General features: G+C 36.2%; 1 protein-coding gene across 11 annotated transcripts in view; it reads left to right on the top strand.

Annotated features, from left to right (window-relative positions):
- The window catches only part of LOC108738026 (potassium voltage-gated channel protein Shaker), a 230,838-nt gene extending 205,274 nt beyond the window's left edge, over nt 1-25,564 (top strand). For 7 of the 11 annotated variants that reach the window (XM_018471277.2, XM_018471684.1, XM_018471831.1 and 4 more), the window contains 5 exons: nt 6,516-6,977; nt 10,590-10,811; nt 12,800-13,025; nt 15,720-15,849; nt 19,563-19,914. In XM_018471277.2, the coding sequence (XP_018326779.1) occupies nt 6,516-6,977; nt 10,590-10,811; nt 12,800-13,025; nt 15,720-15,849; nt 19,563-19,914 (1,392 nt within the window). Of the gene's footprint in view, nt 1-6,515; nt 6,978-10,589; nt 10,812-12,799; nt 13,026-15,538; nt 15,669-15,719; nt 15,857-19,562; nt 19,922-24,206 lie in introns of those variants that run through there. The other 4 variants (XM_018471514.1, XM_018471430.1, XM_018471906.1 and 1 more) reach the window with 4 other exon arrangements.
- The last annotated feature ends 293 nt before the right edge of the window (nt 25,565-25,857 follow it).

Below are 25,857 nucleotides of genomic sequence, written 5' to 3'. Positions count from 1 at the left end.
AGAAACAATCCTGTCAGGTACAGACAGCGCAGTAGTAACAGCAGGGACTATGTTGCAAAACTGACATCCTTCTCATCGTGTCTGTAAAATCCATGGCGTTCCGGACGCCCGTATGAAAAGCAGAATCCTTATATGATCACTCGTATGTCTGTCTGTCCGAATCTACTAGACCGATGAAGTTGAAATTTAGTAGACCTATGAATTTCTGTGACCCTAACACGGACGCATAACGTAAATAAATTACATTTGAACATGGGGGTCATTTTTGAGGGGCTAATAGAAAATTAAAAGAAAAACTTTTGCAAATTGTACCGTGTGGCATATCAAATGAAAGTGATTGTTGTAAGGATCGGAAATATATAATTATAATTTTAAAATAAATAATGTTGCCCCCCTTATCTGCAAAACTGTTGAACCTAAAATTTTGAAAAAAATACAGAAAATAGCTCTTTACTCATAGATTATAGGAAAATTAATAAGAAGTCTATGGCCTGAACATAACGTAGTAAATCTTTGAACAAAACAATATTGTGCGAATGCAGTTTGAATGAATAGAAGAACATGTGTCTTTTAAACTACGTACAATGTTAAGTTGGTTCTCTGGTTAGGGTTCCGTACGTCCGAATAAAAAACGGAACCGTTATAGGATCACTCGTGTGTCTGTCTGTCGGTTTTTTTTTTAATCAAAATTCAAGACCGTCAGTCGTATCTACCACTTGCATTCGATCTGAAACAGACCAACATACAATCGTTCTTTGTTTGAACTATGGAAAAATATAACGGTTCCGTGTTCGATTTAGCACTATAGGACTATAGCACTGGATAAAGGCGCCGTCTCCACCATCTCCGAAGAGTAGGCACATTATACACGTAACTACATACGTGCCGTCCATAAGTTATTTTTATTTTCCCGATATAAACATTTGTACATAACGGACACCGAACGGCGTATTTATAGTCGTAAGCCGTAAACTTTTAATATTTGTGTAAGTAATCTACGCTGATCGTTTCCATCGACACAGATATTTTTGCAATAATAATAATTGTCCGAATTGAATTTATAACGAATTACTCGATATAGATTTGAACAAACAAAGTAGCAGAGCTTATGGTTAAAATTTGAAATGTTCCATACTATTCTGACTAACACATTTTGTTAGTACCAATTTTTAGTTGAATTTGGAAAAAAACCCATTGTAAATTACGGTTCCTAGAATTGGTTCCGAAATTTTCCAAAATCGCATTATAAAGAACGCACAAACCTGTGGGACTAAGAATATTTAGTAATGGTGGATGCGCCAGGCATTATGTATATTTTCTTAACCAGCATCATCATAAGAGGTCCAGCAAATACATATTTTTGTATTATTTTAAAAAATTGAATATGAAATGAAATTATTTCCAGAAAATACCACAAATGGCGCTGTAAACGCCATCTGTAGTACGATGCTACATTTTAGGTATTACGTATGCTCCAACAAGGTCCATTTAAATATACGGATATCTACTTGTTGAAACGAATCCCGGCGTAGCTAACCTCAACGTGATAGGCACGTTACCATAATCGAATAAAATAATTCGAAGTGGTCTGTATTCTGTCGAAACTGCCAGACGCGGATCGCGATTTCGATCTTTTTGGATCTCATCAGAGCGTTGCAGGCAGCTCCGACAGAACACAGACCAACTTTTACCTGTTGTCTTAACAGCGCGTTTTAGAAAAAACCACAAATGGCGCGGTAAACGCCATCTGTAGTACGATGCTACATTTTAGGATTACGTATGCTCCAACAAGGTCCATTTAAATATACGGATATCTACTTGCTGAAACGAATCCCGGCGTAGCTAACCTCAACGTGATGGGCACGTTACCATAAGTGCTGATGAGATCCAAAAAGATCGAAATCGCGATCCGCGTCTGGCAGTTTCGACAGAATACAGACCACTTCGAATTATTTTATCAAATTATTTCCAGTTAAACATTTGTTGAATAATTTCATTTGCTTTAATATTTTTTTTTCAAAATAAAGGGGTGTCTGCAATTTGTGACGTCTTTATAAAGGAAGGGTCATCAAAATGTGACCCATAGGATCGTTAGTCTTAATGAGACTGGTTGAACGCACACTTCCATTCTTTCTTCGTATTTCCCTAGAACTAGAACATCTCAGATCCTTAACTATTTGTGAATAGCAAATCAATCCGGTTCTATCTGCTTCTAATACGTCTCTAACTAGCCCTTCAGGCCTGAGAAGGTGTCCTTCCAATCTATCTCGCCTATTTCTTATTGACTTCCATAGAGTCTCATATTCCTTCTAATACCTCTTCGTTTCTAACCTTCTCTATCCACGGTATCCTCATCATTCGCTTGTAACACCAATTTCGAACGCTTCTAAAATTTTCTTTTCCGCCGCGCCCACCATCAACATTTGGCACCCGTACAGACACATACCCTTAACAATCTTTTTAGAATTTCTAAATTAACCGTTCGCTAGTATAGATGCAACATCTTTTTTTTAAGGCGATTCAATCCTGCGCTGTCCTCTGTTTTAAATCTCCACTACTCCTCCTATCCTGAGTTATCTTGACTTCCTAAGTACCGAAAATCCACCACTTGTTGTAATTTTTCGTCTCATATCTTTATATTCAATCTTTCCCTACTTTTTGTTCCCATGCATACTTTTATTTTTTTACTTTTCTTTATTTTCATACAATACTGTTTTGTCAATACTTATTCCATTTTACTTAAGGCTGTCTCTAACTCCTCCTTGCTAGACACTAATACTGTTGGACGGTTTCATCTGCAAATCTAATCTTTATTTATTACATGTTACTTGTTTTTAGTCACCCAAAGCACAGTATAGTTGGTATCTACCTATTTGCTTTGTTTTATTTAAAAATCTCTTAACTTTCTAATAGAGAAAATAAAACCGAGGAACCGTTTGTTAATCTGAATCTCATTATTTATGACCAGAAATGTTAAACATTAACGAAACTGAAATAAATTAACGGTTAATTAGATTATTGATTAAGATTACCAAGAATTTCATTTTAAACGAAATTATTCCTGTTGCTACATTATTCATTCTCGTTTATCTCCAAGGAAATAAATTTCCCTTAAATTGCTGATCATTTTCTCGGCTATTAGCTTCCAAAGCATGTTTAAAATATAATATATCACTATTTAATGAGACGATAACGAATTCTGAGAACTAACGATCTTCAGTCTCTCGACTCCCTTTCGCGTTCATTTGTTAATCAAGGCAACGTTGATGTTGATGCGTTTAAACGATGGTAGCGGAAGTAGAAGAAGTCAGTCGACCAGAGCGGATATCACGTTATGTTAATGACTGACGCCTGGAGCAGCACACCCGTGATGAAGGGCCTTCCGACGGACTGCTTAAAATAGCCATAATTACGAACAGAGAGAGGTTCCCTTATTGCTTGTGTGGCTTAGTGGCGATGTTGATGCTGGAGGAAAAGTAGGACATGAACCCGGTTTGCCAGGACCTATTGCGACCTGACAAATTCTTGCACAACATTTGGTGGTGACCATTATAAAATAACACTTTCTTCTAGAGTTGTTACAACAGGATTTTTGACTTTAATTTTTATCATAATCATAGAATCATCGGGCGGAAGAACTATTAGGGAAGATCAATTTGGGTTTAGAAGAAATAGAGAAACGTGGGAGGTCATTCTAGCTTTACGGGTAACAATAGAGAAAACGATAGAAAAAAGAAAGAGGGCATACATAGGATTTGTAGATTTGTATAGATTTGTAGAAAGATAGAAGAGTGATACATAGTTCGTATAAAGAGCAACCGGCAATTATAGAGCTGGGGCTGCAACATAGAAAAGTGAGTATTAGGAAGGGAGTCAGACTGAGACTCACACTGTCACCGCTACTTTTTAATCTATACATCGAAGATGCGATCAACATCTTTAAAGACAGTACAACTGTAGGAATAGATATACACATCAAAAGATTAGTATGCTTAGATTTGCAAATGATATAGCAGTATTAGCATCCAGCAAGGAGGACATAGAGATAGCTTTAATAAAATGAAAGCGGTACTGACAAAAGAGTATTGTATGAAAATAAATAAAAGTAAAACTAAAATACTGGTATGCAAGGAAAGAAAAATTAGGGAAAGAGCGAATATAAAGATAGGAGACGAAAGATTAGAAGAAGTGGCTGATTTTAGTTATCTAGGAAGTCAGATAAGTCAGGACGGAAGGAGTAGTAGGGATATAAAGCAGTATAAAGCACAGGGTCGTGTCGCCTTCAATAATAATAGGTCACTTCTATGCTCGAACGGTTAATTTAGAAAATCGAAAAAGGTTGTTAAAGGTGTTTGTGTGGAGCGCATATTAGAGGCAGAAACGGGAGTTAAAAGGGGTATAGGTAGACCTAGATTAGATTACTGTTCGCAAATAGTTAAGGATGTGGGTTGTTCTAGTTTTAGAGAAATGAGAAGATCAGTTTAGGATAAGAGAGTGGAGATACGTGTCTAACCAGTCTTAGAACTGACGACCTTATAATGATGAGGATCATCTTACTCTTATTAATGATTTATCATTCATGATCAATGGTTTTATGGGAAAACAATACAGAAAGTGTCTTAAATTTTACCATCTATTTTCCGAAACAAAACCAATTATTTTTCATTTTAATTGCGTATTAAACATCTATTAAACAATAAATTTATAACCAAAAGTGAAAATTTACTGACCATACATACAGAAATTTTTATAGTCAAGCGTAACTGTAAATTGATTCATATTCGTATGGTTTTATAATAATGCTCTCAATTTTTCATCATCATTATTATTTTACGCAGAAATGAAAATGTTTAGATCAGTATATAATTTTCAATTGATAGACTCATCGGTCTGGACCCCTGGACTACATTAAACGTAGATGAGTAATTATTATTTTTGTTTTTAAGTGACTCAAAAGAAGTAAGAAAAAGAACCATGATCAACTTTCAAACATCAAAGTATCTATTTGCGCTTATACTTATCAAAAACAATTAACTTTATGGTTCGCTATGTGAAGTCGTAAATCAAGAAAAGCTCTGCCGTTGGTCCTTCGTTTCTTTTTTTTTTTAAATACAACCATCAAATTTTATTGCGTCGTAAAATATAATCCTTGTTATGAGGTCAGCTACTTGCTCTTTTACTTAATAAACAAGAGGTTTAACTTTGCGTCAAAATCATAATATAATATTAACATCGAATAATATTGAAATTTTTATATGAATAATTCACTAAACAAAAAAAATTATATTGGGATCCGTTAAATGGGAGGAGCCTAAAAATATGGCGCCGATTAGGGAAAATTTATCGTAGTTCCTATAGTGTACCGTGCAATTTCCAAGTTTTTAAATTACGATAAAATGATAAGTATTGACACAATATGTGATTGGGCTGACACAAAGCCTCGGAAAGGAAATTTCGTTGAAGGTGAGCGTGTTTTTAATGCCAATCACATTATAAAATTCGGAAATAACAAATCCGGAAGCTAGCCTTCAAATTCCGTCAAGTTTACTGCCTACTTTTTACAAACTTCGGATTTAAAAAGTGATTCACGTTATATAATTGGTGAGGTGATTCTGGGTGATTTAAGCAATATCATATCAATGACTTGCACGTGCAAAGCCGATTTAAGAGAACGTTGCAAACACATTATTGCAACTTTGTTGTATTGCAGCAGGTAGGTTCTTAACCTCAAAATACTTATATCGTATCATTAGAATTGTGTTAAATCAATTACACAGGAATAAATAATTTCTCACTTTATAATTTTAGTATGATTCTAGTTTTAAATATTAAGGTTATGGCTGATGGTAAATACTTGCTGAAATATAATCATGTGCATTAAAATGACGTGAACAAATTTTTATTCCGGAATTCACTTCTTTGATACCTACTGCTTTCATCCAAGCTTCTATTAGTTTACTTTTTTCTCTAATTTTCCGAATATATTTTTTACATATATAAAACGGTTAGTTTTTATTGGAAAGTAGTTAATGTAGGTGAAGAGTGAAGATCTATGTCTGAAGTGCTATTGCAGCTTTTCACTGAACATATTAACTTTTTATTTGATTTAACTTTAGAAGAAAACTTCGTCGACTCCATCATCAAAAAAATTTTTACTTTTTTAACGTGTTTTATTATTTTAATAAACAATTTTACAATTTGCGTGCACAGTTCCTATGTAAATTTTTCCCTCATTCGAGTTATAAGTTTTGCCACCAGATGGTGTATGCCCATTTGACTGATCCCCTAGATGTTCTTCTTAATTTTATGACAATTTATGACTTGTTTATAACATTTGTATGCCACCACCGGCGGTTTATTTCCTGCATTTTAGAGTCAAGTGATAAACGTTCTTGTTTGAAACGATTCAAAACTGATAAATCTCTTATGAGTCCCGGTTTCCTTTTCAACGATAAAAGTTCAATCTAAAAATTATTGTTGAAATATTTTTGTAAAAATTGTTTCTCTTGTTTCAGGTGAGCGGTCTTCGTTTCGAAACGCAGCTCCGCACCCTAAACCAGTTTCCGGACACGTTACTCGGTGATCCGGCGCGTCGGATCCGTTATTTTGATCCGTTACGTAACGAGTACTTTTTCGATCGTAATCGGCCGTCGTTCGACGCGATTTTATACTATTACCAGAGCGGCGGACGCCTTCGGAGGCCCGTCAACGTGCCTCTCGACGTCTTCTCCGAAGAGATCAAATTCTACGAGCTGGGCGAGCTGGCGATCAACAAGTTCCGCGAGGATGAGGGCTTCATCAAGGAGGAAGAGAAGCCGCTGCCGTCGCACGAGATGCAACGTAACGTTTGGCTTTTGTTCGAGTATCCTGAGTCGTCGCAGGCGGCCAGGGTCGTCGCCATCATTTCCGTCTTCGTCATACTGCTGTCCATCGTCATTTTTTGTTTGGAAACGCTACCCGAATTCAAACATTACAAGGTCAGTGTCACTATATTTTTTTTTACACAGGGTCATCTTTAAATAACGCTTTGAGCTCAATAAAATTTCTGTCTGCTTCCGATTCAACCGAAAGTGACTCGTTGGAACTGTTATTTTTTAATTTGCAGAAAGATTAAGTTCTGAAACTTTCCAATGACAACCAGAGCGCGCTTTAGGTTCGAATTTTCGAAGTTTTTCCAAAGCTAGCCAAAGCTTCAGCTTCTAACATAGATAGGCCCGATAGGCATATATATTTGATCATTTACAAAATTTTTACAAAATCCTGTAGTACTTTTTGCGCTATTTTCACTGAAAAAAGTTTTGTCTAAACCTCTAGGCCATGCCGCTCGGTCTAAAACTAGAACATTCCACATCCTTAACTATTTGCGAACAGTAATCTAATCTAGGTCTACCTCTACCCTTCCTAACTCCTGTTTCTGCCTCTAATATGTCTCTGACTAGATCTTCATAGTGTCCTCTGTTCTTCTATTCTTTCTAATACCTCTTCATTTCTAACATATATTTCGCACTCGTACAGCGTCGCGCTCCAAACATACACCTTTAATAATCTTTTTCGAATTTCTGAATTAATCGTTCCCGAGCATTGAATTAACTTCTTTTTATTGAAGGCGACTCGACCCTGCGCTATCCTCTGCTTTATATCCCGACTACTCCTTCCGTCCTGACTTATCTGACTTCCTACATACCTAAAATCAGCCGCTTCTTCTAATCTTTCGTCTCCTATCTTTACATTCGCTCTTTCCCTACTTTACCCTAATATTTACTTCTCTACGTTTCTGCTCTACAACTGCTTGTTGCTCTTTATACAAACTAGGTATCACTCTTCTTTCTCTGTAACTCATCCCTGCATTTTTAAGTATATTTAACATCTTGTCCAATTTAACATTGTCAAAAGCTTTTTCTAATTCTACAAAGCCTTACCTTGGACAAGGACATTGTTTTGGTAGGATCCGGGCCCGAATATAGGCTAAAATGGTTTAAAACTTAATTTTCATCCAAATGATACTCCATAACTAAATCCTGGACTCAATTTAAAGCATTCCTACTTGCATTAGTACTTTTGCAATAAGATATAAATGTAAATTTAACGCTTTCAAGTAAATCTAGGATAATAAATCAATCATTATATACGCAAATAAAAGCGTCAGATGACTTAATTGCTAATGGACTTCATTGCTTACATTTGAAAAAGAACGATTTTAAAAGCTCCAAGATTCTATAAGAAAGAAAATGTTTTTCTCAAAAGTCGCGGGTCACTGTGAACCGGTGAAAGTGTGTTATTGTCGGTTAATTGCAAAGTTATGTGTGTAATTGATGTTTGAGCGTGTCTTGTGCTATTTGGCTTGTGTCCACGCGGGCATAGTTTAAGTAAAAGTAGTCTAAATTAAATAACGGAAATTTTGTTGGCCTAGTCATTGAACATTCTAACTATAGGTTCATCTTAAAATACGTCAGTTCCACGCGACAACAGAAACGCATTCAACTAAAAATATGCGTCTACGTATAATAATGAAATGCTTTTCTGGATTCAGAAATAACTTTCTAAACAGTTGGAAAGTCGTCATGGAACTTACATGAAAAAAAGTTTGAAACACTTCGGTTGTTCGGCAGAATGGTAGAGCTAGTCGAAAATCTCATGAGCTTTCACATACGCGAGAGGTGCATCTCTCCAGCTAACATAATACAATACGCTCCTGTGGGATTCTATTGTTCTACTCCATCTATTCTAATGAAATACTTTGGAAAAATATCCAAATCACGATTCAGTAAAACCTAATACTATACTTCGTTTACTTTCTGTAGCGATGTGGCCAGTGCAAAGTAGAAAAGAACAGCACTAGGCCAGGAAAAGGAAGGAGACAACTCTCGGCCAAACTCTTAACCGGTGAGGAGCGTATAATCTGTAGAGTACTGCACGGAAAAATTGACCATTTTATCCACTACAATTGCATTGCTCAAATGTGCTGTTATTGGTAGCATTTACTACTGAAAATGTCAACGAGATGTTTATTTATATTTGAAGACAAATTAAATGCTTTAACGCTTGTTTTCGACTCGCACTACTATTTATGATTGAATAAAACTTTTGGCAGGTACTGTATGAAAAAGTATGTTTAAAGAACAAGAGTCGAGAGTATAATGAGCTTTTTTCTCCCCACCTACGATTTTGCCAGCGCGCATCCAAGATATTGGAAAGGGCACATCGCTAGAGAAAGTAAATGAAGTATAACTCAGCTGTGATCCCAGGCAGTTCTTATCAAACTTGAACTTCAACCGGGAAAATACTGATAGAAGCAGATTCTAAGACTATAATGGCGGAATGAGTACATTAAAGCTAAATTAAAGAAGATAATTCATAAAGGTAGAAAATTTTTTTGGGGGGTTGTAAACTTTAAAATTTTTAGTCTTAAAATTCAGTTCTTTTTTTATGATAACTCTTTCCAGCGGAAGAAAATGCTTCCCTCGTCAAGTTTTGCTATAAAAAGTTCACTCACTCAACACCGGACGAAACAATTACGGCTACATGAGCACAAAACAGGTGCCCCCCCCCGTGTTTGAGTGGGCAAATCTAATGATTTAGAAAATGTATATAATATACTGCATTAACAAAACGGTTTCGGTTTTTTTCTGTTCTGTTTTCACAGCAATTAGTGCTGCTGCTTCTAGATGAGTTTCCTCGAATTTTTCTAATATGATTTATCGGTTTCTTCTCTGCTTCCCAAAACTTCAGTGAGTATGAAACAATTGGTAGGACATCTTTGAAGTATAATAAATAAGTAGGGAATTAATGTAAAAGAATTGTTGATTTTGTTCATTTCGGAAAAATTGTGACATTGTAGCGTTTCGTTTCAATTCGATATTTATTGAAGTGCTGTGGGATACCTACACAATATTTCTTGTTTTTCCCGTCAAAAATTGGTCGTATCAACTCAGAAACCTTCTTTGGCTCATGCACAACAACTTTGCTAAAGATCATCACATGATCAAATGCATAGTTTACGATTCTATAAAGGACATACAGACAAACATTCATATATATATATATATATATATTGACTAGGTCGTCGTGGTAACAAAAAAAAATGTTTAAACGTTTAAACATGAATATGAGTGAAGATGTGGTAATTGACTGTTATAGTTGTATATATTTTATCATATTGGAAATTTAGCCTGAAGATGACCGAAATTGACGGTCGAAACGTCGTCATATTAATACGCAATTAGAAATTAGTCGATATTGGTAAAATTGAATTTGAAGTTTTTCGAACATATAAAATAATCCGATAAAGTTCAAGTCCATTAAACAAAAATGTTTAAACATAGTTTTGTGAGACTCCTGCTCCTGTATTGACAATAAATTATAAATGTAAGTTACTGAACGCCACCAACCACTGCGGTCCTTCGTCCTTCATCATCCGCAAAATTCCACATATTGTTTGTAAGTCTCCATGTACTTTTCTGGCTTTTGGGTTTAAGTTGTTTCGAAAAGTTTCTCGTGTTGTTTGTCGAGAGCGACATATGTTTCCGAAGAACTTTTTCGGTTCTTGTCCTTGTGGCATGATGCAACAATTGTTCTGTTTTTTGTTGCAGGTTTTCAATACGACAGCGAATCGCACGAAAATCGAAGAAGATGAAGTGCCAGACATCACAGATCCCTTTTTCCTTATCGAAACTATTTGTATTATATGGTTCACGTTCGAGCTGACTGTACGTTTTCTCGCGTGTCCGAACAAGCTCAATTTCTTCCGTGACGTCATGAACATGATTGACATCATCGCCATCATTCCATACTTCATCACTTTGGCCACCGTGGTAAGTACCTGTTCTCACGATATAATACATATTTTCATTCTGTGAAATGTTATAACCAGTAATCACAGTATTTTTCATGTGTCTAACGAATTAAACCACAAACAACTTCATTTTCAAAATCCTACAGTAATTATTAACGATTAAAGTATTAAATTTCCTCTAATAATTTTGATTTATCCCATTTTTGACGTGACAACGTCTTATAATTCGATGGAGCCGGCTGCACGCACGAAAAAACATGACTCATGCGGCGTTACCTCGCTCTGAGGCGTTCCATTTAAGGCTTGAAGTGCAAGCGAGAGCGCGGAACGAGCGACAAAGAGGCACAATCGGCCTCCGCGTTCGGCAGCGTTCGACATCTGTCTCTCTCCTACTTGAGTGAGCAATGCGTCCTCGTGGACAGCTGCTATACAATAATACATTTCCATTTACCTCCTTCTCTATATCCATACAAAATATCTATCAAACAAATGAAATTAAAATTTTCTTTTGAAAAATGAAACCATTCCATCAGTATTTTCTTATGACGTTGTCACGTTCAACTAACGTCAGTAAACCGACTTTACAGACAACCGATTTTTTTTATTCGTTAATCGTCACATTGAGATTATTTTATTGTTATATCTATTAATTGCAAGTTATTAAATTGTAATTAATAAATATATGTCTAAAAGTATTCTTTATATTCAAACTATGGAAACCAAAAAAGTAACGTAATTAAAAAAAATAATAATTTTCGTATATATTTATTATTATTAATCGTCCTTAGTATTTTATTGTTAGGTGTGATTTTTGTGGTTCGAAAAATCGATTTAATTTCTGTTTATTGTCACATTATATTATTAAAATAAATTCACTCAGTTCGTGTTGTATCCAAAGTGGGAAACAGTTCTTGAACGTAACAATACCCAGGTAATGTATTTAATAAAAACGGCTAGATAATAATCGACGTACTCGTAGGTGTTGTAGATGCTAATAAGTAGTAGTACCTATGCAATACACAATTCTAGTTAGTTTAGACGATATTCATACAGGATCGTGCTAGGATTATCAGTAGCTCTCTCCTGATACAGTAGTTTAATATTGAATTGAAATATGTAAATAATTCCCATCTAATTACTCAAATAGTTTCAATTTAAATTACTTATCAAAATCTTGCTAAATAAAAGTAATACAAAAACACTGATATACATGAGAAGAAAAAGTAGGAAAGGAGTGAATATAAAGATAGGAGACGAAAAATTAGAAGAAGTAGAAAGAGTAGGAGAACAGAGGACTCTATGGAAGTCAATAAGAAATAAGCGAAGTAATTTGGTAGGATACCTTCTTAGGCATGAAAAATTGCAATAATTATTTTATTATCATTTCTGTTTTTGGATCACTAATTTATACCATTATTCCAAATTTTGGCTTAGAGAGTGTATAAATGAGAGTTATGTGGACCTGGGACATACAGTATGACAGATGGAAGGATTCCTAATTTATTGTAGGACAATATAGCCTAAGATAACGCTTCTGCAACTAAAAACCTTATAGTAGGAATATTTAGTTTTCCCTGATTTTCATCAAAGCGTTTTATAGCAGGGTTCCTATAAAAAATACGTAATACACATTTTCCGACTTATATTTAACATTTTAATAAAATTGATCAACAAATACGTACTACGCTTTATATTCCGTTAAAAGATCAATGTAACTTATTTTTCGACTTTAATTATTATTCTTTTTAAAATTTCAATCAGTTTGTGCAGCTTTATTAGGGCTAGAAATAATTTTGTAAATTGTTACATAAAAGCTGTTATTTTTTTAATTAAGTCATCACAAACTTGTTGTTTAACGTATTTCTGTTTACTTAACTTGCAGATATTAAACTTTCATCTTTGTAAATATGCCATTTTATATGCATACAGTACTTTGGTGGTATTTTCAATAAGTATACATACGTGTTGCCGAGAGAGATTGCTGAGGATGTTATTTTTTTTTCAAAGGTGGCTGAAGAAGAAGATACACTGAATCTTCCGCGGGCTCCTGTCAGTCCACAGGACAAGAGCACCAACCAAGCCATGTCGCTAGCCATCCTGCGGGTGATCCGACTCGTACGTGTCTTCCGAATATTTAAGCTCAGTAGGCACAGCAAGGGCCTCCAGATACTTGGTCGAACGCTTAAAGCCAGCATGAGGGAACTCGGACTGCTCATATTTTTCTTATTCATCGGTAAGTCATTCCTTTACTTTTAATTACCTTCTGGCATCTGAATGGTCGACGAACATTTACACAAGGTTCTCGTTTCGATTTTGAAAATCGAAAAGAAAAAATAATTGGTTTTAAACTTGATGAAAAAGTCTCACAAACGGATGCGAAACGTTGGTTTTGGCTTCATATCAATAGACACTTTATAACTCCTGGTTTAAATTCCTTCCAGTTGATTTCTTTCTTTCGGCATATTTATGAAATTTTGGAACAAATTTTCGAAATATGTATCTAGGTAATTGAAACTACTCGTTCAATATTTAGTGTTTGTTTTTTCTAATCCATATTGTTATGCCGTTGAATTGGTTTTTTAAATCATTGTATTTGGTGATTTAAATATTTGATTTTCTGATCGGAAGCAAATTGCATTTTTACAGTTACAGTTTTCAGAGCGCCACGACACATACTTTGAAATTGTTATTAAGTTATCTATAATCTTTTACGTTAGGTTCGTCAGATATATTAATCCGAATAGGTACAAAAAAGATCCTTTAAAATCGATTTGTCCATTTGTACATTTATAAGAAAATTTCAACTACAAATTTATTATTGGGAAAATAAAAATAATTTAAAAAAGTAGAACACTGCAGAAGTTTAAAACTCTATTAAGTGTCTATAATTATTATTTAATTTTGTATGTATTTATTCAGTACCTACTGCATATTTATTTGTAAAAGGGTTTTCTTTGATTCTACAATTTGGTTAAAATTAAATGTACAATGCATCAAACGCATGAAGAAAAGCGTACGGTGCACACAAGGTAGGTGTTTCTTCTGGCATGAAATTGTTCAATTTTCATGACAACATAAATATGTTCTGAATACTAGAGGTAATTCAGAATCTCATGGGTCATGAACTTAGGCTGCGCATATTTCTATTGGCTACAAATGTATTCAGTTCAGTTCTCCCATTTGTATAGCGAGACACATAGTTAACAATGGAGTCAGAGCTCAAAATTGCCGCTGTAATAAAGTTGCGTCAGATGTAGTGCATTACAGGTAATCCCACCTGTTAGAAACATTTAAAGGGTTAAGTTGGTATAAATTAGCCAGCACCTCTCTCTCGATCCCCGTACAATGTGGCTGATCCACACTGCAATTTTATCACTGTTACTCCACGTTTGGAATGAACCGAAATTGTTCGATCACTATAAATTTTGTTCAAGAGAGCACCTCTAGCTTAACCCGATGGCGTGCTCCATCTGCTAAAGAAAGACGTATTCGCGTAAGCACTTGCCATTATCGCTTAAATTAGCATATGTATACCCAGATTTGTTTCCTAGCAGCATTGACTAATGTACTTACTCTTCCCGTAAACCGTATGGGTCTGTAAAGTTGGAAGGTTTTAGACTATTCTGGATCTTGTGCGGGACGGGCCGGGGGGGGGGGTTAATATTTGGTAGATCGAAGAGGAGAATGTAGAAATGGATCAATATCTATTACCTACACGCAATAATCGGACTGAAGATGACGTATTTCCTGTAATATATAGTTTGGTAATTGTCTTGTTTAACAGCCACATCTCTCCGATGGATGATGGATTTCCATTGGTGACGTCATTGTTAGGTTAGGTTTGGAGATGTATATGCACTGGTGACGTCATTGGTTAGTTAGGTAGATCTGGAGATTCTTTCATGCCCCTGCCCGCAGAAGACTGGCTGTTATGTTTGAATGATGTCTTTGAAAAGTATGCCTTATTATGATTCCCGCGCCTAAATATATATATATATCAAAGTAATTAGCAAAATAACCTCTACAACATATTAAATATTTGAGGTGATCGGAGGTGTGGCTGCTAAACTAGACAATTACCAAAATTTCAAAAACGTTGGGAAGACCATGTTGGGTTAGGCGTGAGGGTCCAAGGATGAGACCATGGTAGAGCAAGTGGGGCTGAGAGGTGTCAAAAGTGATTAAAAATGGAACCAAATTGTTTATGGGCAGATTTTTTATATTTTATAAAATAATTCAAAATGGTCTGTATTCTCTCGAAACCGCCAGACGCAGTTCGCGATTTTGATCTTTTTGGATCTCATCAGCGCGTCGCAGACAGCTCCGACAGAACACAGACCAACTTTTACCTGCTGTCTTAACTGCGTTTTAGAAAATACCACAAATGGCGCGGTAAACGCCATCTGTAGTCCGATGCTACGTTTTACGATTACGTATGCTCCAATAACGATTATTCGATTATGGTAACGTGCCTATCACGTTGAAGTTGGCTACGCCGGGATTCATTTCAGCAAGTAGATATCCACACAAAATGTAGCACTAAATGTAGCATCGGACTACAGATGGCGTTTACCGCGCCGTTTGTGCTATTTTGTATATTTTCTTTATGATTTTCCGTGCTTCTTAAAGTTGAACTTCTGCAGTGAAATGTGAAAAAAATTGGGGGGGATTGTGATTTGGCAAAATCGATAAAGTTAAGTAATTATGATTGGCGATGGCGCGTGTGCGTTTTGGTTCATGTTTCAGGCGTGGTGCTCTTCAGTAGTACGGTGTACTTCGCGGAAGCAGGTACCGAACAGTCGTTCTTCAAATCGATCCCGGACGCGTTCTGGTGGGCCGTTGTCACCATGACCACCGTGGGCTACGGCGACATGAGGTACTTTTGCCCACTATTCTACCACTCACTGTGCCCCCTTCCTCCTTACAGGTGTCGTGCTGTTCTCGAGCGCCGTCTACTTCGCAGAAGCCGGTTCAGAGCAGTCCTTCTTTAAGTCCATCCCAGACGCGTTCTGGTGGGCCGTCGTTACCATGACTACCGTGGGCTACGGCGACATGACGTATGATGTACACACATAATTGAGATTTAGTTGCCCCCCACCACCGTAGCATCTTATTTATACTTATAATTATTATACTTAACAACAATTGATTAGTTTATACCTACACTCACTAGAATACGGAATAGTACGATGCAAAACTCCTCCTGCCACAATCGACCACACGATGACTACATTCCCTATGCCATTTTTGGTATTTATTCGATATTGCATAACAAACAATCACTCTCGTCCTACAGGAACTGCTCATTTATCAGTTTCAATATCCTGGACCTTTGGATTCAACTTCCCACACATTGTCGTTGCGCTTATTATGAAATTCGATTTGATGCAGATCCTGAGTGCGGCTCGTTCTGGTTGTAACTCAATAAATCTCTCTTTAAAAGAATTCCATGGACAAAAAAGCGTCCTTATATCATGTCATTTGATGGTGGATGTCACCATCAGCACCATTCAGAAATAGTAGGTAATCTTTATGGTCATGAAAATTAAAAATCCATTTTTGACGTGACAACGTCTTATAATTCGATGGAGCCGGCTGCACGCACGAAAAAACATGACTCATGCGGCGTTACCTCGTTCTGAGGCGTTCCATTTAAGGCTTGAAGTGCAAGCGAGAGCGCGGAACGAGCGACAAGGAGGCACAATCGGCCTCCGCGTTCGGCAGCGTTCGACATCTGTCTCTCTCCTACTTGAGTGAGCGATGCGTCCGCGTGGACAGCTGCTATACAATAATACATTTCCATTTACCTCCTTCTCTATATCCATACAAAATATCTATCAAACAAATAAAATTAAAATTTTCTTTTGAAAAATGAAACCATTCCATCAGTATTTTCTTATGACGTTGTCACGTTCAACTATCGTCAGTAAACCGACTTTACAGACAATCGATTTTTTTATGGCAACATAGCTTTCAACTCTTAACTTCCACGTAAATATTCTCAAAGGCAAATAATCTTTTTGATCTGATTTGAAACCTACCCTTTATGAAATCTCCCCAGCAACTTTTCCCATTTGGACATAGTTCGTAGTCCACACAAGGGTTTCCTTATCGCTAGCCTGAAAATCGAGGATCACTAAATACTGCCTCACCTCAATATCCTTTACCACTTTTTCTACAGAGGCCGTCATAAATTTAAACGGCTTTTGTTTATAACTTTTTCCGTCCCAAACAAAAACAGCTGGTCGATTTGGCATGGAGTGTATCTACTTACAACAACTACCCACCAACAGATAATAAAATACTTACATTATATGCGGGACCATTAGAAAATTCTTTGCTCCGAACCAAATAATTTCCTGACGACTGCTCGTAGACAGCGAGAAAGATCACTAACTTTAACCAGGTCTCTCATATATAAAAGGCCACAATCTTAATTGATTGTCCTGTGTTAAATGAAATTAACAAATAATGCCCAAACGGCTGTTGCTCTTTATTATTATATTCTTACATCTTCAGAAAATCAAATTTTTGCTACTCCATCTAATTTTCCCTGCTCTCCTACACACAATAGCAGCATTTGGGGCATCTTGTAAATGTATACCCTTTTTGGATTTCAATGTCTTGTGCCTTGACGTTACCGGTTCCTTTATCTCTTTCTCTTTTTAAATATGAGATGGCCTGTTAAATTTAGACGACATTATATTTATTAAACGATATTAAAAATCATAAAAATGATGTTGGCATATATACACAACATACTATATGATGGTGACGGATCTAACGAGCGACAGCCGAGCCTCTATCTATCACGCTGCATTGATATTTAATTGGATGTCATGACTCTCTCTGCTTTGTTATGATGATACCCTTGTCGATGTCGTTGCTTTCGGTGTCAATACGTATAGTGGGTGTCCGTAAAAAACATCGACAACGCTTAAATTAATGCCATTCGTGACCCGAAGAATTAGGCCCGGTGCACAAACCTATCGGGACACACTGCGTCATTTCAATCTTATCGCATTTCTAATTCACACTTTCACAGTTTCGGTTTTTATAGTCCTCATGACTAATATCCCAAATTACTGAGCGAGTTTTTACTTCGTCGAAGAAAAGTTTGGCATCCACATTTTTAGGAGTTACGACTTCCCAATAGACAAATGAGTACTGCTGGGTATCGCAGTACTTATTCTTATCCGATTGAAAATGACGCAGCGTCACGATGTGTAGCGGGCTCATGGGGTTAGGTTAGGTTAGGTGTATCTAACCCAATGAAAAACTACCTGCAAATTATACTTCATTTACTTTCTCTAGCGATGTGCTTCTTCCAATGTCTTGGATGCGCGCTGGCAAAACCGTAGGTAGGGAGAAAAAAGCTCATTATACTCTCGACTCTTGTTCATTAAACATACTTTTTCATGCATTTGCTGCCAAAAGTTTTGTTCAATCATGAATAGTAGTGCGAGTCGAAAACAAGCGTTAAAGCCTTTAATATGTCTTCAAATATAAATAAACATCTCGTTGATATTTTCAGTAGTAAATGGTACCAATAACAGCACATTTGAGCAATGCAATTGTAGTGGATAAAATGGTCAATTTTTCCGTGCAGTACTGTACGGATTATACGCTCCTCACCGGTTAAGAGTTTGGCCGAGAGTTGTCTCCTTCCTTTTCTGGCCTAGTGCTGTTCTTTTCTACTTTGCGCCGGTCAAACTGAAGGTCACATCGCTACAGAAAGTAAACGAAGTGTAACTCGGTTTTAATAGTAAATGAATTGTGTAAATATAGTGAAAATTATTAAGCGTTGTCCATATTATTATACAAACACCCTGTATATATATATTTAACTTTTCCTATTTTACTTATCTACCAAGGAACAAAGAATTTTCGTTGGTACGTCGCACTTACCGCAGTTTGCATGCGCTTTATTTCTACTTTTTACGCACAAACTCACCACTACTACAACCTCCCAATCACACTAGCCCAAAATACACGTAATCGACAAACTTTTCGATTAAATAATAGTTAAAAATATCAGAAGTCATTTCGTGTCAGTATTCCTTGCAGTTTTCTCAACTTATCTAAAATACTGCTTGAAAATCAATTTATACAAAACTAACCAAACAGTTTTCTGGTCAATCAGTATAAACAGTGGATGTTCCTGTAGCTAACTCATATTTTAGGGATACATTTTGTTATTATTCATTTATTCTACCTTCCGTGCTTATGATACTCTATTATTTTTTTGGCACATTAAAGAAATGATAAAATGAAATAGAGATATACACTGTCGAATGAAGAACATGCTATGTTCATCGCTTTTTACTAACTTGTTTATGTGCCCATATCATTTCTTGCCGGGTTTTTCTACTTTTATTGAAAATGATAAATAGTCTGGTCTACATGATTGTTCCCTAATATTTCGTTAACAATTCAAATATCAATCAAAGGCTATTGAAAGGTACAGGATGTTGTCAGAATCCCCCGTGAAAACGCACAATCTGCCATACACTAATCACACATAATAAGTGCATGCGCACGTAGTAAATACATTACATTCTCTTTCTCCAGTTTTCACTCTCCCTATTCTCCACCATCTTCTTCTGAAACCTGCATGGTTTCCGTAGCTTTTTCACGTCTATTCCGTAGTAGATTTTTGCTCGATGTAGTGTTTATTATTTACTAACAATAAGCACCCAGCTTCGTCCCCCATTCCCCGTCAGAACCGTCAACCGTTCCCGCACTGATTGAAACGTACCTTCCATCGCAGGCCCGTCGGTGTATGGGGCAAAATCGTCGGTTCACTTTGCGCCATCGCTGGCGTCCTGACGATCGCGTTACCCGTGCCCGTCATCGTGTCCAATTTCAACTATTTCTACCATCGGGAGACGGACCAGGAGGAGATGCAGTCGCAGAATTTCAACCATGTAACAAGTTGTCCGTATCTGCCGGGCACGCTGGGCCAGCACATGAAAAAGGGTTCGTTGAGCGAGTCCTCGTCCGACCTCGTGGAACTTGAGGAAGGCCTTCTTGTAGCGCGTGACCAGCTCGCACGCAAACAGAACTGTAATCCGCGTCACAATAACAATATCAACGCAGTAAGCATCGAGACTGATGTCTGACTACAAGGTGAGTCTTCTAAGTCTTTTTTTTTAATGTTTCCGCGTCTTTAAAAGAAAAGCAAAATCGTTATGATAGTGGTTTCTAATGTGTAATTTGCCCCCTAAGGGGGCTCGAAGGTATTGAAGTAGGCTCCTAGCTGTTACCAAAATATCATTTTCGAATTCAACAAGCTAGCACGACAAAGTTATATGTTTTATTTCTAAAGTACTATAATTTGTCGCTAATTTGTCACTGAAGGATGGTACTTTTAACCATTTTGTCATGCAAAAGACAACTGGAGAGCCGCCAAGTCGGCGCTACACATATCGTATCTCAGAATAGAAATGGCATAGAAAAATACTGTAAGGGATATACTTTGTCGCTAATTTGTCGCTGAATGATGGTTCTGTTATCCATTTTGTCGCTGGTCCCGGAAATACAATTGAAGAAAAGTCAAGTTAGCACTACATATAGCGTATCTCGAAACATAAATATTGTAGAAAAATACTGACAAATTAGCGACAAACTCTTTATTTCAACGTTATTTATTTTTCGAGATACGCTGTGTATCATCTATAGACCCGGGGAACCGCCAAGGTGGCGCTACACATAGCGTATCTCAGAATAGAAATGGCATAGAAAAATACTGTAAGGGATATACTTTGTCACTAATTTGTCGCTGAATGATGGTTCTGTTATCCATTTTGTCCCGAGTCCCGCCTCAAGCTGATCAGTGAAATACGATTGAAGAACCGTCAAATTGGCACATAAACATAAATATTGTAGAACAGTAGTGACTAATTAGTATTTTTCTATGCTAGCTTAATATCAGGCTAACATTTCGTCTGCTAGCAACAAAGTTTTGGATTTAGTAACAAATTAGCGACAATTTAAAGCGCATGTTAGAAATTAAGTATAAATTTTATTAAGGGCAATTTAACTAACTTAATTACCTTCTGCTACAATTTTTTTATAGTACACTAATTAGAGATTAAATAACCAACAAGTTAAAAAACAACAAATGCCTCAAAAACCAAAGAGGTTGTTATCAGGCAGCTTTTATATTGTTTATTAATTATAATCATTGTGTTCATTATAAATAATTGTAAGTAGTTTTTACCGATAAGACGAAAGAGTCGGGTAGGTGCGGACGAAGTCGCGGATACGTGCTATTTAATAAAATAATATTATTATGTAATTTTCAGTACATTCAACTACGTTTTAATTTTGTTAAGGGTATAACATTCAGCCTTCAAAATAAACAATCACAAGTTTTTAATTAAAAGAAAAAGACTTGAACACAGTTGTGTGTGTTCGAACGATTGTTAAAAGCTTTCAAATAACAGGCACATTTCGAGGGATAAAGATTGAAAAAGTTTGAATTTCACGTTCGCCCTTCGCTTTCACGTCCATGCAACCTACTACTTTATAGCCACTTGAAGAAATTCTTATTCAAAAGCGTTTTCCTACGCAAGTTACTTGAAACTTCTTGAGTTGGCAAAGAGCATTCTGTTTCAGATTTTACTTTCTAAATTTAACAGGAAAAAGAGGAAGAAATCGAAGAAAATTAGCTTTCCACTGATTCATAAATTGAGATTTTGCGAAATGGAATGTTGAATTGCGGTAAAAAATATTTTAAAAACTTTTTACATAAAGCTCAATGTTATTCTCGAAGAAAACACAGAGTATTACGCAAAAATTGTTAAATGATTAGTAATTTTTTTTAAGGACTTCTTGTAATATTTGATTGAAAACCCTTACGCATATTGATATGGAACTGGTAATTACGAAATTTTTTTTAATTTTTCTGTCGTCTTAATGCAGAAAAATAGACATTTATGAAGATAATTAAAAATTATTTTTATTGAAAATTTTGGTGAAAGCGCTGGGCCAATTTAAAACGTAGACTACAATTGAGCTAAATTTTATGAATTTTCATCTTTAAATTATATTTTTTCCCCATTTAAACGCAATTAAGGGTGCTAATTTATAATTAAACTAAAATTTGAAAAATAATTTGTCAACAGCCCACCTTAGAGAAAATATTACGAACAACTCTAATATTGTAACCACAAAAAACGGTTTTTAATCGTTATCAGCAATGATTAAGAAATTTTATTGAAAATTTTGGTGGAGGCGCCCGGACAATTTAAAACAGGTTATAATTAAACTAAAATTGATGAATTTTCATCTTTAAATGATATTTGTTCCCCATTTAGATGCAAATAAGGATGCTCTTTTACTTTTCGAGAGTTATAAATATTAACAAAGGCTCTTTAGAAATAAAAGGGTAGAGGGTTGTTTCTGTAACGTTTACAGTTGATTTTCAACACGAAGAAAAATATACTAAAATTTTCAAACTCATTCTCCACGTATTCCTGGATTGCACACATCCATGGGCTCTTCTCCGATAGCTTCGCAATTGCAAAAAAAAATACTAAAGCCGTTTCTGCCAATGGCATGAGAGTATAGAGGAGCAGGAGAAGAAGTCTTCGCATAGCAGGCAAGCGTAACGACGGCATAGACGCTTTGACGTCGCTAAAGCGTTACCAAGGTAACGGTGCCACCCCTCCCACCACGTTACGAACGCTCAATACGCAGTTTGAACTCTTCCTAAATCTGGACCACCACCATCCACCACTGCGTCGCACATCTTTCTGCGCTCATGACTCTAAAATACATATGCGAATATATTTACTCCCAACAGTTAACTATTAGTACCATTCTGGACGATTGTAAGTCAAGAGTAAGGGAACAAACAATTTTTGAATCGAATATACCAATTTTTACTCTTTTACCTAACTAACTGCTGTTAACTTTAGTATAATATACATAGATACCTTCCAGCATTGAAATTATTGCTTGATTTGCTTGTAAAGCAAGTGTAAAAAATAACAGAATTTTACATGTAATGTAATTATTCATGCATATCGGTAAGATAAACTGTGTTCTTGTAATATTCTATTTATATCACATTTAGATAGATTTGATACCTATAGGGATCTTAAGAGTGCGGAACTTTTTACTTCGGGACTGAAACTTAAACAATAGCGTCGCTCACAAATCGTTTGTTCTGTCAGTTTCCCGAAGCAAATGGGTATAGCACGAAAGCATGGCCACCCCGGTCCCAAAACGATTTATCGTCAAAATCGATCGCCGCAAAACCCCTCTCAAAAGCGGAACTTTATACCTAGAGGACGAATTACTTTTTCTTTTTTTTTTTTATTCCGAAATACATCTCCATCACAGCTGATTACACAAACTTTTTAGAACCTACCGTGGAAATCGACAAAATGTACTTTTAATTATTACTTTCTCTTTATTTAAATCAGACTAATATTTTTATGATCATTTTTATACGTGTTACTGTTTTTATACATTACTATAAATTTTAAATCAAATTTTTAACAATTCTAATTAGCGTTGTCAACGGTAACAGTATTTAGAGTGTTTTTGAAGTCGTAATACCTTGTCTTCGTAATTTTACCTTAAAACGATGTGCATTCCTCACTGCATCGCGCGTGACTAACTTTTGCCTGCAAAATGCATTATTATTATAAAGTACGGTGGGCAACCCGATTGGCTGTTACTCGACGCGTCGATCTAACAACCAATAGAAAATTAGGTCAAGTAACACCTGCACTTCCTGGGAATCTCCTTTAGTATGCGGTAGTAAATACTGATAATTGGCGCCAGGCGCCTCGCAATTTATTTATGAATGAAGAATATGAAAAAGCGGAACTCAGGTAATTTTAAATCGATTTTGATGCAGTTTTCTCTATAATTAAAGGTATTTAATTGGAAATGTGTCGGTCTATCGTTAGTTTACTGCATTTATATTATATATATGCTTACTTTGGTCCGCACCTTCGTCCGAGTAAAACTATTTCTAATTTTTTATAATAAACACAATAATTATAAACAATTAAATATATAACTCCTGTCAGACTCTTTTTCATATCTACTCAATTGTTTTGAAATCAGTTAAACCTGCACAGGCATACAAACAAAAAATTTTTTTAGGGGTCGTTTGTGTGTTTATAGCATTTAAGTAACCAAATGAACATAAAAAAATAGTTATTTTCGACATTAAAGGCATTTCAATTGAATCAAATGATGTTAGCTTTTTTTGTCAATTATTTTTAGAAATTATAGTCCTCTGCCCCCGTTCTAAGTTAATGTGGAGAATTGAGTAGGTTGAGCCCCTGCTACTACATATCCACTAACAGCTAAGCCGCAGGCCGTCGCCCCCCCCCCTCATCTATCTCTCGCAACACTTCCAATTTTAAGGGAAAGCATTGTTCTGTTTCAGTGACGGATGCGCTGCGCTTCCCCGAGAAGAACCGGCTACCACCCCGCGCGTATCGCGCCTCGCCGCCGTCCCGCCCGCCCCGCAGTGTCTCAGTGCATCAGTGTGCGCGCGCAGTGCTCCGAACGCTCCCGGACGTACTGTTGTTTCGACAATGTTACAGCAGTGGTCTTCGTTGCCGCCACCGTCGTCATTCATTACAATTATTATTATTATTATCGCAACTATTCAACAAATTATTGTCATTATTATTGCAAGAAGAAAGATGCGATAGCAGCAGCAGAACTTTATTTTCCGTTCAGCATGTTCCAGTCGTCGTCGTCGTCGTCGTCGTCGTTCTTGGGTGAGATATCTCCTGCCAAAACAAAAAAGTAAATTTTAATGATGAAACAGAAAAAAATATACATAATAAAAATAATAATAATAAACGTAGTCGTTCGTCGTAAATAATTGCCGTCGTGAAAAATCGAAATCTCTTCGACGTGCGCACGCGCGGTACTCGGATAATTATATGCTGTGTAGTGCTCATATTTATATAACACGACTTTTTTTAGTTTTCAGCACTGTTTTAAGTGCTTGTATTTTTCGGGCTGTGTGAAGCTTACCTAGAATTGAGTAGCTTTAGCCCTTGTTACTACATATCCACCCACAGTTACGCCGCAGGCCGTCGCGCCCCCCCCCCTCTATCTCTTTCTCTACCCACTACCCCTACTCTAACCCATTTCCCACTCCTACTTCTAACCTTAAAAAATTCTGACCACCGTCGTCCAGCGCCCTCTTTCTCTACGCGTCGTTCTAGCTTCCGGTTGATAATGCTCTGCTGTCGTAGAATGGATCTATCTGCTTTGCCGATCAAGACCGCAAATGGGAGTCCTCAGACTCAGACAAGACCCCCTACAACTTTAATTATTTTTAAATTTACCAAACGGCCCTCCTAAGTGTGATCGATCTCGTTTTAATTTTCTAGACGTGGGTAAGTACATAATTTTTTATAACATTGACTTTTTTATATTGGTTTTCATAAATTTTCTTTTCAAAATTAATGACGTTTCGTTTGGCTTGGAAAGAAATTATCGGGAAGACTTTTTTCCTATTACGAGAAAATTTAAAGAGCTTTGATTGAGGACTTCAATTTGCGTTATTCTGTAACGTTGTCCAGAAGATCCAGTAGATTATTTGTTCGTTCTTGTTCTTAACATATCGTAGGCGATGGCAAGGCGTGTTTTACGACTAGTGCCCTTTTTGAGTACACGCCGGACATTAGTATGGTACATTTGGTAAAATTTACTCTCGGACGAAAAAAAAAAACAAAACGTATTCCGATCAGCACGATATCAAAACACAAAAAATAAAAAATATTCAGTTAGTTCTTTTGGTATCTATTAAAACAAAAAAAAAAAAGAGAACGGAATAAAAACATTAATTAATTTATCTTTTGTTTGTTTTTAGTAGCACTTGACTTTAAATATTAAATAATTACACCTAATTTGTAATTATCATTTTAAAGTGCCAAAAGACGTTTGGGTTGGCTTTTTATATTTATTAATAATAATAATGATGATGATTTAAACAGTTTCAAAAGTTCCAAAGTCCGCGTATACTGAATTAATCTATTCAATAAATAAAAAAAAATTAATAATGTCTAAATACTGAC

The sequence above is a fragment of the Agrilus planipennis genome, unplaced genomic scaffold, assembly GCF_000699045.2.
Source record: "Agrilus planipennis isolate EAB-ADULT unplaced genomic scaffold, Apla_2.0 scaffold2, whole genome shotgun sequence".
Lineage (NCBI taxonomy): Eukaryota > Metazoa > Arthropoda > Insecta > Coleoptera > Buprestidae > Agrilus > Agrilus planipennis.
This window is presented reverse-complemented; position numbering and strand designations above follow the sequence as displayed.